A 13,843-nucleotide genomic window follows, 5' to 3' on the forward strand; every position below is an offset into this window, starting at 1 on the left:
GACCCAAGCATTCTGCAAGGGACCTTCTGGAGAGTCAAACTGGTCTATGACTAAAAACTCAAATCCGGATCCAGGGAAAAATGGCAGATTGGGTACGCATACTGCAGAGCCATGGAGAAGAAGTGGAAGAAGAGACAGTAGCAGGCTTGTCATCCAATCCTAATTCCTAGAAAGATTCAGCAATCAAGTCATGGAGTACCGCAACTCTAAACAAGCGCCCCACAGACCGGTCTTCCCTAGGATCCGGAGCCCCTAAGGGATCCACGGATCCAGTATCCCAAACCGGATCTTCCAATCTGGTGAGAAAATGATCAGTGAAGTCTGGATTCACCGCTGTAGTCTCCAGCACAGACTGTGAAACAGCTGGGGCGGTTTGAAAGACCGACTTCCCTGAATAAATATCTGCACTGTGTGATGCCATAAGGGTAACAGATGAACCTCCAGCAGCTGGACCCCTTGATTGAAACTCGGACCACAAAAATTTCATGAGCTCCGAGAAGGCATCTGGACCCTGGGGCATAGAGTCACCCTTAGATGACTTAGGCATGCGCTTCTTAGGCTGCGGTGAGTCCATCTTGCAGCTGGACAATAAATGCATAGTTCCAAGCCCTGAAAATAAAGACGGCCACCCCAATGGGCTAGCTGAGCGTTGTATCACCTGTTTCTGCGGAGGGGAGGCTGAACATGAAGTTACCATCCCCCCTGACCGTGCAGCACGTGGTGCACGGACGCTCCAAAGGTGGCAAATTTGCAAAATTTTTGATAATTCACACTAGGAGTCTCTGAGGACTCCATCCCAGCAGCTTTCCTTGCAAAAATTCAAAATTTGAAGAAGCAGGGAAAAGTTGAAAAAAAGATCGCTAAAAATCCAAGATCAAAATCACAGCAAAAAAAACACTTTAAAAAATGGCCTTCCCGAAATTAAAAAATTCAGAAAATAACAGAATTCAGTTGGGGGAACCCAGGGGACCTCTAGAAAACTCTCAAAACCCCTTGAAATTAGGTTTTAAGATTGCTGATAGAGCCTGTCAGCTCCTCTTACTCACAGCACTGAAGACAGAAGCTGCATCTGCTCTCTAGCCTCTGAAAAGCCAGAGTCAGAATTCACTGCCACACTGCCGAGAAAGATGATAGCAAGCTGATTCTTTAGGTTGCTGGTCAGGCCGACTCCACCCCGGTGGACCACCGACTGCGCACCAGGACAGGCGGAAGGGCAAAACACAGCCTGTATGCTGCGGAACACCACTGAGCCCCCTAATGCTAAACAGTCTGCAGCCAACCCCCCACTTAACAGGGAACGAGACCAGGTCAGGGACGGCCCTGAGCTCCAAGGAAGACTAGCAGACTGGCTAACAGGTACCCCGAAGGGATTGGCCTGTCAGCAACAGACCGAAGTCTTTGAATTCTCAAGCAGGCAGCTTTTAAAAGTGCTTGAAATGCAAAAGAATTGTGAAAGGGAATGAAGCTACGTCAAATTAAAAATAATAAATGTGGAAGAGCAGAGCTCTTAACACCTGCAGCCATGCATGCAGAAGAGAAAGACTGATGGGAGGAGCTAAGCTAGCCTGTGAAGTACTGTAGAGGCAGAGTGGAAAACCTGGAATGGTTCTCTTCTGCAGTCCATGCGGGTAAAGGGAAATAACCTATGGTCTCTAGAATGTCTCACCTATTGCACTGGAAATATTTTTATATTTTATTTATCCTATTCTTTATATTTTAATTCAATTAGTTTTTATAACTTGGATATTTTCTTATATTTGTATTTTTTGTAGATGTTTGAGGTAGGCTCTTTTACAGCCAAAACACAGACTGTGTCAGGTCCCTACAATTGTGGATAAAACGTCACACTTACTTCAACCATTTTATTAAGTGTATTTGGTACTGAGGATCAACGTGTTTCATTCCTGACTTGTCCCATTTTGGTTTTTTCATGTGGTTTTTTAAAATTCCATTCTTTCTTGGTGATAAAGTAAATGCATTTTGTGAGAACGTCTATAGTCCTGATGCATAGGGAGATTATACAGTACTCCCCGTGAATTCACAGTTTATCGTTCGCGGCCTAAGTAATTTGTGGTTTTTTTTCTTTTCCTCTTGAAGGGCTGGCACTCAGGCGAAGGACCTGTGAGAGGCGACTCAGAAGACACGGTTCCCAGCGCCTGGTGTTGGTGCTCATCTGCCCCCACCACCACTCCTCGCACTGTGGAATCTGGCCCGCTAGCTGCTGCAGCGGCACCTACTATATCCAGTGCAACTGCTGTGAGGGAGATTGGGGAGGGGGGTAGAGAGAGAGAGATTGAGAGATCAGTGGCAGTTGCAGCGGTACAGCGTGCACGCCCGATGGAGCCTTCCAGCTGACGGCGACCAATGGCAGCAGCCAAAAATGGAATGGGGAGGGCATTTTTGTACCACATCCATTTTTTCACTTTTTGCGGTCATCCTGAGAACCCTGTGAATTTCACCCTGTGAATTTCGGGGGAGTACTGTAATTTAAGGCCATTAACAAGTTGTTTCTCCCGATAATATGCCTCATAGTTATATGTACTTACGCAGCATGTACGATAGCAGAATGCCAGGAATGTAACTGCCCAGTACAGCCAAGAAAGTCAGCAGGCCACAGACCAAAATGCAAAACTGATAACAGAGAGAAAAAACATGAATCTAAATAGCCATGATTAGATGACATTAAGAAGCTTTAGAAAGAACTGAACTGTTGTAGCCTAGTGGTTAAAGCACCGGACTGACAAGCTGCTGCTCCTTGTGATCTTGCCTCAAGTACAAACATATTATAAGCCCTCCAAGGACAGGGAAATATCTAGTGTATCTTAATGTAATTCTGGTGAGACCTCATTTAGAATATTGTGCACAATTCTGGAGGACACACCTTCAAAGATATTAAAAGGATGGAGTTGGTCCAGAGGAAGGCTACTAACATGGTGTGTGGTCTTCGTGATAAGGTGTATGTGGACAGACTTAAAGATCTCAATCTGTATACTTTGGAGGAAAGGCGGAAGAGGGGAGATATGATAGAGACGTTTAAATACCTACATAATATAAGAACATAAGAATTGCCACTGCTGGGTCAGACCAGTGGTCCATCGTGCCCAGAAGTCCGCTCATGCGGCAGCCCTTAGGTCAAAGACCAGTGCCCTAACTGAGACTAGCCTTACCTGTGTATGTTCTGGTTCAGCAGGAGCTTGTCTAACTTGGTCTTGAATCCCTGGAGGGTGTTTTCCCCTTTAACAGCCTCTGGAAGAGCGTTCCAGTTTTCTACCACTCTGGGTGAAGAAGAGCTTCCTTACATTTGTACGAAATATATCCCATTTTAACTTTAGAGAGTGCCCTCTCGTTCTCTCTACCTTGGAGAGGGTGAACAACCTGTCTTTATCTACTAAGTCTATTCCCTTCATTAACTTGAATGTTTCAATCACGTCCCCTCTCAGTCTCCTCTTTCCAAAGGAGAAGAGGCCCAGTTTCTCTAATCTCTCACTGTACAGCAACTCCTCCAGCCCCTTAACCATTTTAGTCACTCTTCTCTAGACCCTTTCGAGTAGTACTTTGTCCTTTTTCATGTATGGCGACCAGTACTGGACGCAGTATTCCAGGTGAGGGCGTATCATGGCCCATTACAGCGGCATGATAACCTTCTCCGATCTGTTCGTGATCCCCTTCTTAATCATTCCTAGCATTCTGTTCGCCCTTTTCATCGCCACCGGCTTCATTGACTTGTTGACCAGTACTCCCAAGTCTCTCTCCTGGGGGGGGGGGCTCTCCAAGTACTGCACCGGACATCCTGTATTTGTGTATAAAATTTTTGTTACCAACATGCATCACCTTATACTTATCCACGTTAAACCTCATTTGCCATCTCGCAGCCCATTCTCGAGCGTGTTTATGACACGTTGCAGATCTTCGCAATCCTCCTGCGTCTTCACTACTATGAATAACTTCGAATCATCTGCAAATTTAATCACCTCACTCGTCGTACCAATTTCCAGGTCGTTTATAAATATATTGGAGAGTACAGGTCTAAGCACTGAACCCTGCTGCACTCCACTCGTGACAATTTTCCAGTCTGAGTATTGTCCATTTACCCCTACTCTCTGTTTCCTATCTGCCAGCCAGTTTTTAAGCCACGTATTTCACCCTTGACTCCATGGTTCACAATTTTTCAAAGTAGTCGTTCATGCGGAACCTTGTCGAACGCCTTCTGAAAATACAGATATACAATGTCGACCAGGTCACCCTTGTCTATCTGCCTGTTTACTCCCTCGAAGAAGTGCAGCAAGTTTGTCAAGCAAGATCTTTCTTTGCTGAAGCTGTGCTGGCTGGTCCTCATCAGATCGTGTCTTTCAAGGTGATCAATGATGCGGTCTTTTATTAGCGCCTCTACCATTTTTCCTGGTACCGAGGTCAGACTCACCTGTTTGTAGTTTCATGGATCTCCCCTCGAACCTTTCTTGAAGATCGGCATAATATTCGCCACTTTCCAATCTTCCGGAATCTTTCCTGATTTGATCGACAGATTGGCTATTAGTTGAGCAGTTCAGCTATAGCCCCTTTCAGTTCCTTGATTACCATTGGATGGATGCCATCCGGTCCCGGGGATTTATCGTTTTTAAGCCTATCAATCTGCCTGCATACCTCTTCTAGACTGACCGTCAACCTGTCAGTTTCTCGTCTTTGTTTCCTGTGTATAGCCTGTTGGCTTCCGGTATGTTGTATATATCCTCTTCGATAAATAGACATAAAAAATGTGTTCAGTTTGTCGGCGATGGCTTTGTCCTCCTTTAGCACTCCTTTTATTCCATGGTCATCCAACGGCCCCACCGCTTCCTTCGCGGGTCGTTTCGCCTTAATATATCGAAAGAACGGCTTGAAGTTTTTTGCCTCCTTGGCTATTTTTTCCTCATAGTCTCTTTGGCCCCAGCTTTGATGTTATTTATGCTTTTTCCGGTTTTCGTCCATTTTTGACCTTTTCCGTTCCTTAAACGAAGTCTTCTTGTCTCTGATCGCTTCCTTCACCGCTACAGTGAGCCACACCGGTTCCTTGTTCTTTTTCCTCTTGGATCCCTTGTTGATACACGGTATATAGATTTTGCACCTCGATGACTGTCCTTAAAAAGGGACCATGCTTGCTCTAGCATTTTTACAGTGCTTAGTCTCATCCCTTCGTAATACCCTTTTGGAAATTCAGTGCCGTGGCCATCGTTCTGGGTCGATGTTTTGCCTGTGTCCAGGTTGAAGCAGATCATATTGTGATCACTGCTTCCCAGCATCCCTTCTACACCTTGTGCCGGTCCTCATAGTCCAGAATTGCATTTCCTCTCGTATTTTCCTTGACAAGTTGTTCTAGGAAGCAATCGCCTATAGCATCCAGGAACTTGGTCTCCCTCCCTAAATTTTCCAGAAGAACTTCCAACGATTACAACTGGTGCAAAATGCAGCGATCAGGCTGATTCTGGGTCATATAACCCCTTCCTACTGACTCCTGCATTGGCTGCCGATGGAGGCACGTGTGAAGTTTAAATTCGGATTTTTCTGCTTCAAGGTACTTTTCGGCTTAGCCCCCAGATATATAACTGACCTTTTCTCTTTCTCAACCAATTAACTTAAGAGAAGTTCAAACTTGAATTTTGTTTCTCCACCGGTTAAAGGATGTAAATTTAAAAGACACCATCAACATCTCTTCTCTTATCAGGCAGCATTAAAGACCTGAAACAATTACTCATGCTTGCGAATACTTATGGGGAATTTAGGAGACACCTAAAAACATATTTGTTCCAAAAGTACTTAGGCAGCTACACTGAACAATCTTTCCCCACAATAACTGACCGCTAAATCTTAACTCTGTTAGTACTACTCAATCTGGAACTTTTAATCATTGTAAACCGCATAGAACTTCACGGTCCTGTGGTATATAAACTGTTATTATTATTATTACTGCAGCCGGAGATGCCTAGGTTCCAGTCTATCCCCAGATAATTAAAGTCGCCCATGATAACTGCGTTGCCTCCCTTGCAGTTGCGTTTAATCTCGTCCGTCATTTCTCTATCAATTTCTTCGGACTGTCCTGGGGGTCGGTAGTAGATGCCGATCTTTGTTTCCGTTCCATTTGTTCCCGGAATTTTGACCCGTAGAGACTCTACCTTTTTTTCGTTTCTGACGTATTCTCTTCAGTAGACTCGATCCCCTCTTTGATGTATAGGGCAATACCCCCCACTTTTTTGACCCACTCTGTTTCTGCGGTATAGCTTGTATCCCAGTAGCACAGTGTCCCAGACGATTTCCTCGTTCCACCATGTTTCCGTGATGCTGATGTCAAGGTTATCTTTTTATGCCATAGCTTCCAATTCCCCCATCTTATTCCTTAGGCTCCTTGCGTTCATGTACATACACTTGAGTTTGCGGCCTGTTACTTTCTTGCATTTCCTTCCCTCTTGTGTCCCTTTCAATCCGTCAGGATTTCTGTCTTGCCTATGATCCGGTGAGTCTTCCCCACTATCTTCCTGCACGGTATCCTCTGGGTATACAAGTTCCTGAACCAATGACTTTTGATCAACTGTCGGCTTTCCCCTTCTTCCTAGTTTCTCTCTTGATGTTGCTTGCAAGTAGCCTCATTCCGTCTCCGCTGAGGTGGAGTTCATCCTTCCTGAATAGCTTGCTCTTCCCCCAGAAAGTCATCCAGTTGCACACGAAGTGGCATCCTGCTTCCTCACATCAGCACTTCATTCATGCGTTGACCGTTTGCAGCTCCGTCTGCTTCTTCTCGTCAGCCCTGGGTACTGGCAGGATCTCCGAGAACGCTACCCTTGGCGTTCTGGTCTTCAGCTTCCCTCCTAGCATCCAGAACTGGCTCTTCAGTCCTTCCTTGCTGTAGTTCCTGTTGCTCATGTTGTTTGTCCCCACATGGATCACCACCGCCGTATCTTCTTCCTCTACGCTGTCGATGTGGCTCACTATATCTTCTATCTTGACTCCCGGTAGGCATGTCACTAGCCGATCCTGTCTTCCTCCCGCTATGTGGCTGTTGACTTGTCTGATGATGGAGTCCCCCAAGACGATTGCTGTCCTATCTTCTCTTGCCTCTCTATCCGCAGGTCCATGTCCCTGGTGTATGACCATCTCTCCAGTCTCTTTCATTTGAAAGGAAACTCTGCAATGAGAGGGCATAGGATGAAGTTAAGAGGTGATAGGCTCTGGAGTAATCTAAGGAAATATTTTTTACAGAAAGGGTGGTAGTTGTATGGAACAGTCTCCCAGAAGAGGTGGTGGAGACAAAGACTATGTCTGAATTCAAAAGGGCCTGGGATAGGCACGTGGGATCTCTTAGAGAGAGGAAGAGATAATAGTTACTGTGGATGGACAGAGTTGATGGGCCATTTGGCCTTTATCTGCCGTCATGTTTCTATGTTACTGAGCTTAGCCTTAGATGCCGCATCCATCAACCAACCCTGAAACCACAGGGTATGGCGGGCAGGTTTCAGAGGCTCTAACAAGTCTTTTATGGCCCGGATCGTGACCTTTCTGCATTTGCTAACATGTGAAGTAACCAGATGGGGCTCTCACTCCCCCTCACATGTCTCATGGCACACAGTACAAGGACGCTCCTCATCTGTCCATCCAGTGCAAATATGGCATGATATGGGGTCTAAACTACCCGAGGTGTCCATAATTTATTTTTACCCAAAATGAGGCAATTTGTGGCAGCAGAAGGCTTTTGAAATAAAACAGGAAATCCAAGATAGCTGCAGGAGCATTTTAGTGCCAAAAACCACTGTGAGAGCAAAACCGAAAGTTCAAAATGATTGAAAATAAGATTTTAGAGGTGGGTACCCTTAGGACACCCTCAGAAACCCTTAGTTTTGCTGTATTCAGACCCACCTTGATTTACCCTGCATCAACTTTTCACTGCAGCTAGAAATGGAGAAGTGATTTCTGCTTCAAACAAGCAAGGGTAGATCCAGCGGCTTGTCTCTTCAGGCTGCCTTTTATTCATGTTCCAAAACCTGAAACCCTCAACCCCTCATGTTCCTACATGATTCTTTGTTTGGAGGGGGGGATGCAGCCGACTTCTGCCAAGTCTCCCAGCCAGTTGCAGGGTGGCGCAGTAGTGAAAGCTGCTCCTTGTGACCCTGGGCAAGTCACTTAATCCCCCTATTGCCCCAGGTACGTTAGATAGATTGTGAGCCCGTCAGGATAGAGAGGGAAAAACTGCTTGAGTACCTGAATAAATGCATGTAAACCATTCTGAGCTCCCCTGGGAAAATGGTATAGAAAATGGAATAAATAAATAAATCAGGTTGGCCAGGCAGGTGCTGTTTTTAAAAGTGCTGCCCTCCCGGCTACAGACCCCAACGTCTGGCCCTTCTCTCAAGCAGAGCTGTCTTAGGACTAGTGGGAACCTCTTAGCACAGAGAAGTCAAAATAAAAAAATAAAAAAAATCAGATCAAGTCCAAAAAATAAAAAATCTAGTACAGAGCAGATGAAAAGATATCTTCTCAACTCACTTGCAGAAGTTAAGACTGAGGAGAAGGGGCGCTGCCCAGAGACAAGGGGGAAGAAGGAAGAAAAAGTCTTTTGCAAGCAACTTGTGAGTTGAGGTGCTTAACCCATCCGCAAGGAATTGTATGCTGTTTGCACAGAAAGAATGAACCACAACTGCATTTTACTCTGCCCTAGACTTTATCACAACAAGTGAGTCTGTCAACAGCAAGCTGGTGGGTGGATGCTTTGTTGTTCTTCCTATCCCTCATGACCCTTCTCTATGTTTACAAAAGATTTGGATAGTTTGCATTGTACCATGGGATGAATCCATTGGGAACTGAAAATGCCTTGAAGACATGTACAGACAATTACTGAACTGAATTCTACTCATGATTTTCTAATCACTCTGAATAATAACTATTGCCTCTACAGCATCTATAATATGGTTCCAAAAGTCACCTTTAAAAATTAAGATCCATAGATGGTTTTCTTTTCTTTATTTATATACCACTTAAATCCTAAGTGGTTTTACATTCAGGTACTTTATCATATTTCTCTATCTGTCTCGGCAGGCTCAAACTATCTAGTATACCTGGGGCAATGGGGGGATTAAGTGACTTGCCCCAGGGTCATAAGGAGCAGTGAGAGATTTGAACCCACAACCTCAGGGTGCTGAGGCTGTAGCTCTAACTATTGCGCTGATGCATTTAGTTTTCTAGCTCAAAAACATAATTTTAATGCTGCTCCAGACTCTTGTCAGTCAGACCTAGAGAAATGTGCTCTGTACTGGTGCCGTGGTCATACTTCATGGAAGTGGAGTAGTTATCCTAATGGCTGGAGCAGTGGGGTGAGAATCAGGGAAGGCAAGTTGAAATTTAACCATGGTTCCTCATGATCTCAGGCAAGTTACTGAACCCGTCATTGCTTCAGGTACAAAATTAGCTTGTGAGCCCTCTGAGGGCAGACATTTGCCTATTGTACTGAATGCAACTCACTTTGAGCTACAAAGGAAAATCCAAAATCCCACTTCCTCCAAAAACACCTCTCCCACCAAGAAGGGGACACCATATATAAACTATCAAGAATACAGAGTCTACCCAGAAACCCCCCAAAGCAATCTCTTATTGGAAAATAAGTTCAGGTAAAAAATAAAAAGTAACATTCTCACAAACAGGTTAAGATCCAAAATCCTACCTTGCCAGGATTTTCCTTTTTGAAAAGCAAAAGGTTCTTTAAAAATCTGGTCCCACTAACATACAGGTCGGCGAGATAATGACACAGCTCTGGTACACTGAGGAGTCGAGGGTGAACAAAGCCCCAGCTAGAGAGAGAAGAAACAGTTAGTTCATTGCTTCTTTAGGACTTTATCAGAGAAATCGGAGCTTTAGAAAAAAAATAAAAAATTCCATCCAGAACAAATGGGATATCCTTATATAATTCATGAAGCACAGTATTCAAACAATTAAGTGGGCAGGAGAGGGATAGTACAGGGTGGAGCTGGCAGTTATGCAGGTGCTGGTAACATTCTGTGCCAGAGCCTGCACAGCTAAGCAGACAGATTGGACTGCAGAAAAAAAAGCAGACCTTAACTGCCTGCTTAGCTATACAGATGCTGGCACTGAATATCTATGCTGGATTGCTGAGCTGATATCCCCCTGATCACTCTGCATTTTCATCAACACCCATCCAGATAGCTCCCCCCCTCCATGTACAGTCCACTCCCCCTTTTTGATCCCCACAGCATCGCCTCCCCTGGTTACAAACCCTAAATCCTCTCTAAACCTGTTGTATTGGCTCTGAGACTAAAATTCGGCAGCACTCTTTATGTGTTAGTATGTACATGTCTCGTCTGTTAAACTATTACAAAATGTTCCCTTTTTTATTCATATTCTCTTTTAAAGTTTAGTATTATAAACCGTCTAAGTATACTTTGATAGACAGAATAAACTTGGATTTTTAGATCTGGAGTCGATGAAGCTGAAGTGGAAAAGGGACTGCTCCAGTCTCATCCTACTAGACTCCAGGGATCTCCCCTGGAAAAGCCTCAGGGTGAACAGAGTGTGGAAACGGGTGCATTTTGCAAATGGAAAGGGGCCTATTTGAATAGGAACTGGGGAGGGGTTTGGATCTGGGGGGAATTAAGACTGGTACATTGCTTTATGTGGGTGCTAGCCAATATTCAGTCAAAACCCGTATAAGCAAGTAACACATTCTTGGCTGGTTATGCCCCAGTATTCAGTGCCTGCCTCTAGTCATGGCCTGGCACTGAACATCAGAGCCTAATTTGGCCTGCGACAGTCAGTGTTTAAAAAAAAAAAAAAAAAAAATGCTGACTGCCGCTGGCTGAATACTGACTGGATGGAGTCCAAAAAAACAAATAGAGTCCAAGATAATTCAGAGTGGTGTAACATACCCTAAAAATCTGGTATATTGAGGCACGAGCTTTCAAGATTAAGAGTTTACTCTTCTTATTTCAGAGAGTAGGCCAAAACATAAGACAATACTTTTCATTTTATTAATGTACTAATATTTCTTGAATAGCTTTCAGATAGCTATAACTGCTTTATCCAGTCAAAACAAAATACTGCTGCCTGAACAGATCACAGATGTAGCACCATACTCTGTATTACAAAGTAGTTTGCTTGTATCAAGTTTATTTGAAATTTGATGAATCCCTTATACATAAAATACTAAGCAATGTACAATAAAATCCAAATTTGAATGTAAAATAAAATACAGAATAATGATAACAAATAAAACATTAAGCGAATTACTATAAAATCCAAATTTGAACATATATTGAAATACAAGGTAATAATAATAACAATAAATCAAAATAAAAATGGGGTTTGACCTACAGACCAACAGACTCAACTGGAAGGAAGGGAAGAGGGAATCAGGTTACAATATTAATCATTTTAAAAAGAGAGAAACATAAAAGGAGAAAACATTAGGAGGGTTACTTTTTCCCAAGACCTTCTTGCTTTGTTTTGACTTGATGAAGCAATTGCAACTCCTGAAAGCCAGTCAAGAAATGAATTAAATTTGTTGCATAAAAAGGGATCATATTACATTATATTTAGGTGGAAACTGCATTTCTTATTTGCCCATTGAAAAAGGTGTAGTTTTTTTCAATAGAGCCAGATGTTCTCAAGGCAGCCTAAGTGGATTTACAGAAGTCCCTGCATGCAAAGTTCTTAAACCACAATTAGTTATGTAGATTTCAAAAAGTCAGAGGAACTAATGTCATTCTAAACATTCAGATTTCATACTCTTTAATTGGAAGAAAACTTTGGTATCCAAAAGTGTTCACCTCTCATGAAAAATACCTGTAGTAGACCCAATCTCTCTTGAAAGCAGAGTTAAAGTCCTCGTAGATAGATGATGCCACCTGCACTGAGAAAGCTTCTACAGCCCAGAATAATCTGGAAGCTTCACCGCACATGCATGCGATTTTCTGTTTGTTGGATATTGCCCAAGACTTCCCTTGGAGAGGTAGATGGGTATGTGAGGACTTGTATCCTGCTGTTTATGGAGAACACCTACTATAGGTAAGTAACTTGGTTTTCTCAGTCCTCAGATAGGATACTCTAGTTGCAGACTGCCTTCAATGTAAAAGTAAAAAGAAACCAGAAATGCACTGCAAGAGGCAGACTTCCAACATATTTTTTAAGGCAACTAGCCTTTGAAATTGCATTCTAATGCACACAAGATATTCTGGAGGATTGCCAGGTCAAAATAACCATGGTACTGGGAGTCTGTCTCTTTCTTAACAAAGAGATGTGAGCATGTAGACTGAAGTCTATGTTGCAGTCCTGCACATTTCCTCTCTGAAGACTTCACTGACACTGGAGAAAAGCTCAAAATAGAGAGATACTCAAAAGTACTAGGGGTGTTCCTAAACTCAGATCTTGCCTGCATGGACCAAATCAATGCCCTAGCCAAAAAATCCTTCTTCTGCCTTCAACAACTTAGAGCAATCAGATCATCACTAAGCCAACCAAACTTCAGAACAATTGCACAAGCAGTCCTCCTCCTCTACCTAGGCTACTGCAACTCCTTATACAGTGGTACTACAGAAAAAGATTACAAAAAAACGGCAACTCCTCCAAAATACAGCAGCCGGACTAATTTTCCGATAAAGCAAATTCGACAGTGCCTCCCCCTCTCCTGAAAAATCTGCACTGGCTCCCAATACGACAGAGGATACAATACAAGACAGCTTGCATGGTCCACAAGGCCATTTATGGCGACAATTCAGAAATCACAACTGCATGCTCTTTCTTCACCACCAGAACACAGCAACGTTTCAAACTAACACCCCCCCCCCCCCAATCCTGCACAGGTCATTTGTAAGAAACTACATGAATCCACATTCAAATACCAAGGACCTAAGACTTGGAACAACCTCCCGCTTTATCTACGACAAATACGATCATACTATATCTTCAGGAAATGGCTAAAGACTCACCTCTTCTCCTCAAACACATAACTACAGCCCTAACCAGCCTATATTATCTTGACCGGTGTTCATACCCTCAGCAAGACACTTATCAGGAATCCACCACATCCTTTTGTCATCCATCTTATTGTAAACCACACTGAATCCCAGTTGAAATTTGCGATATAAAAAAAACTGTATGGTATGGTATCCTTGTTAAGGGTCAAGCCTGCTTGGGTATAAGTGAAGGAAATGTAGTCTGCTAGCCAATTGGATAGTGTGTATATGGTAATGGCAGTTCCAGATTTATTATTAGGATCATAAGGCATATGGGGACAGACTTAAAGATCTCAATATGCATACTTTGGAGGAAAGGGGAGATATGATAAGAGATGTTTAAATACCTAGGAGGCGTAAATGCACATGAGTCAAGTCTTTTTCATTTGAAAGGAAGCTCTGAAATGCAAGGGCATAGGATGAAGTTGAAAGGTGATAGGCTCAGGAGTAATCAAATGAAATTTTTCTTTTTTTACAGAAAGGGTGGTAGATGCGTGGAACAGTCTCTCATAAGATATGGTAGAGCCAGAGACTGTGTCTGTTTTCAAGAAAGCGTGGGATCTCTTAGAGAGAGGAAAAGATAATGCTTACTGCAGACTGAATGGGCAGACTGGATGGACTTTATCTGCCATCATGTTTCTATGATAGACTTTCTAAGGGCTTTAGTCCACTCAAAGTAAAAGACTAAGTTTGTTGGCAAACCAATATGTGGAAGGCATGTGGAAATCTGATGCTACCTTAGGAAAGAACCAGCTTATTGTTAAAATACTTGAATGTACAGTAGATGTCACTAGATGAACCAGGACACCCAGGGTGCAAAGATGGGCCGCCACCACCATATCCTGGATGCCGCTGTCAAT

At 43.4% G+C, this 13,843-nt stretch overlaps 1 protein-coding gene across 1 annotated transcript in view; it reads right to left on the minus strand.

Annotated features, from left to right (window-relative positions):
* Positions 1-13,843, minus strand: part of RETREG3 (reticulophagy regulator family member 3) — a 62,761-nt gene that overhangs the window by 26,999 nt on the left and 21,919 nt on the right. Inside the window, exons 5-6 of the mRNA XM_033918153.1 lie at positions 9,680-9,806; positions 2,547-2,631 (exon numbers count right to left, since the gene is read on the minus strand). Of these exons, the coding sequence (XP_033774044.1) occupies positions 2,547-2,631; positions 9,680-9,806 (212 nt within the window). The remainder of the gene's footprint in view (positions 1-2,546; positions 2,632-9,679; positions 9,807-13,843) is intronic.

The sequence above is a fragment of the Geotrypetes seraphini genome, chromosome 13 (assembly GCF_902459505.1).
Source record: "Geotrypetes seraphini chromosome 13, aGeoSer1.1, whole genome shotgun sequence".
Lineage (NCBI taxonomy): Eukaryota > Metazoa > Chordata > Amphibia > Gymnophiona > Dermophiidae > Geotrypetes > Geotrypetes seraphini.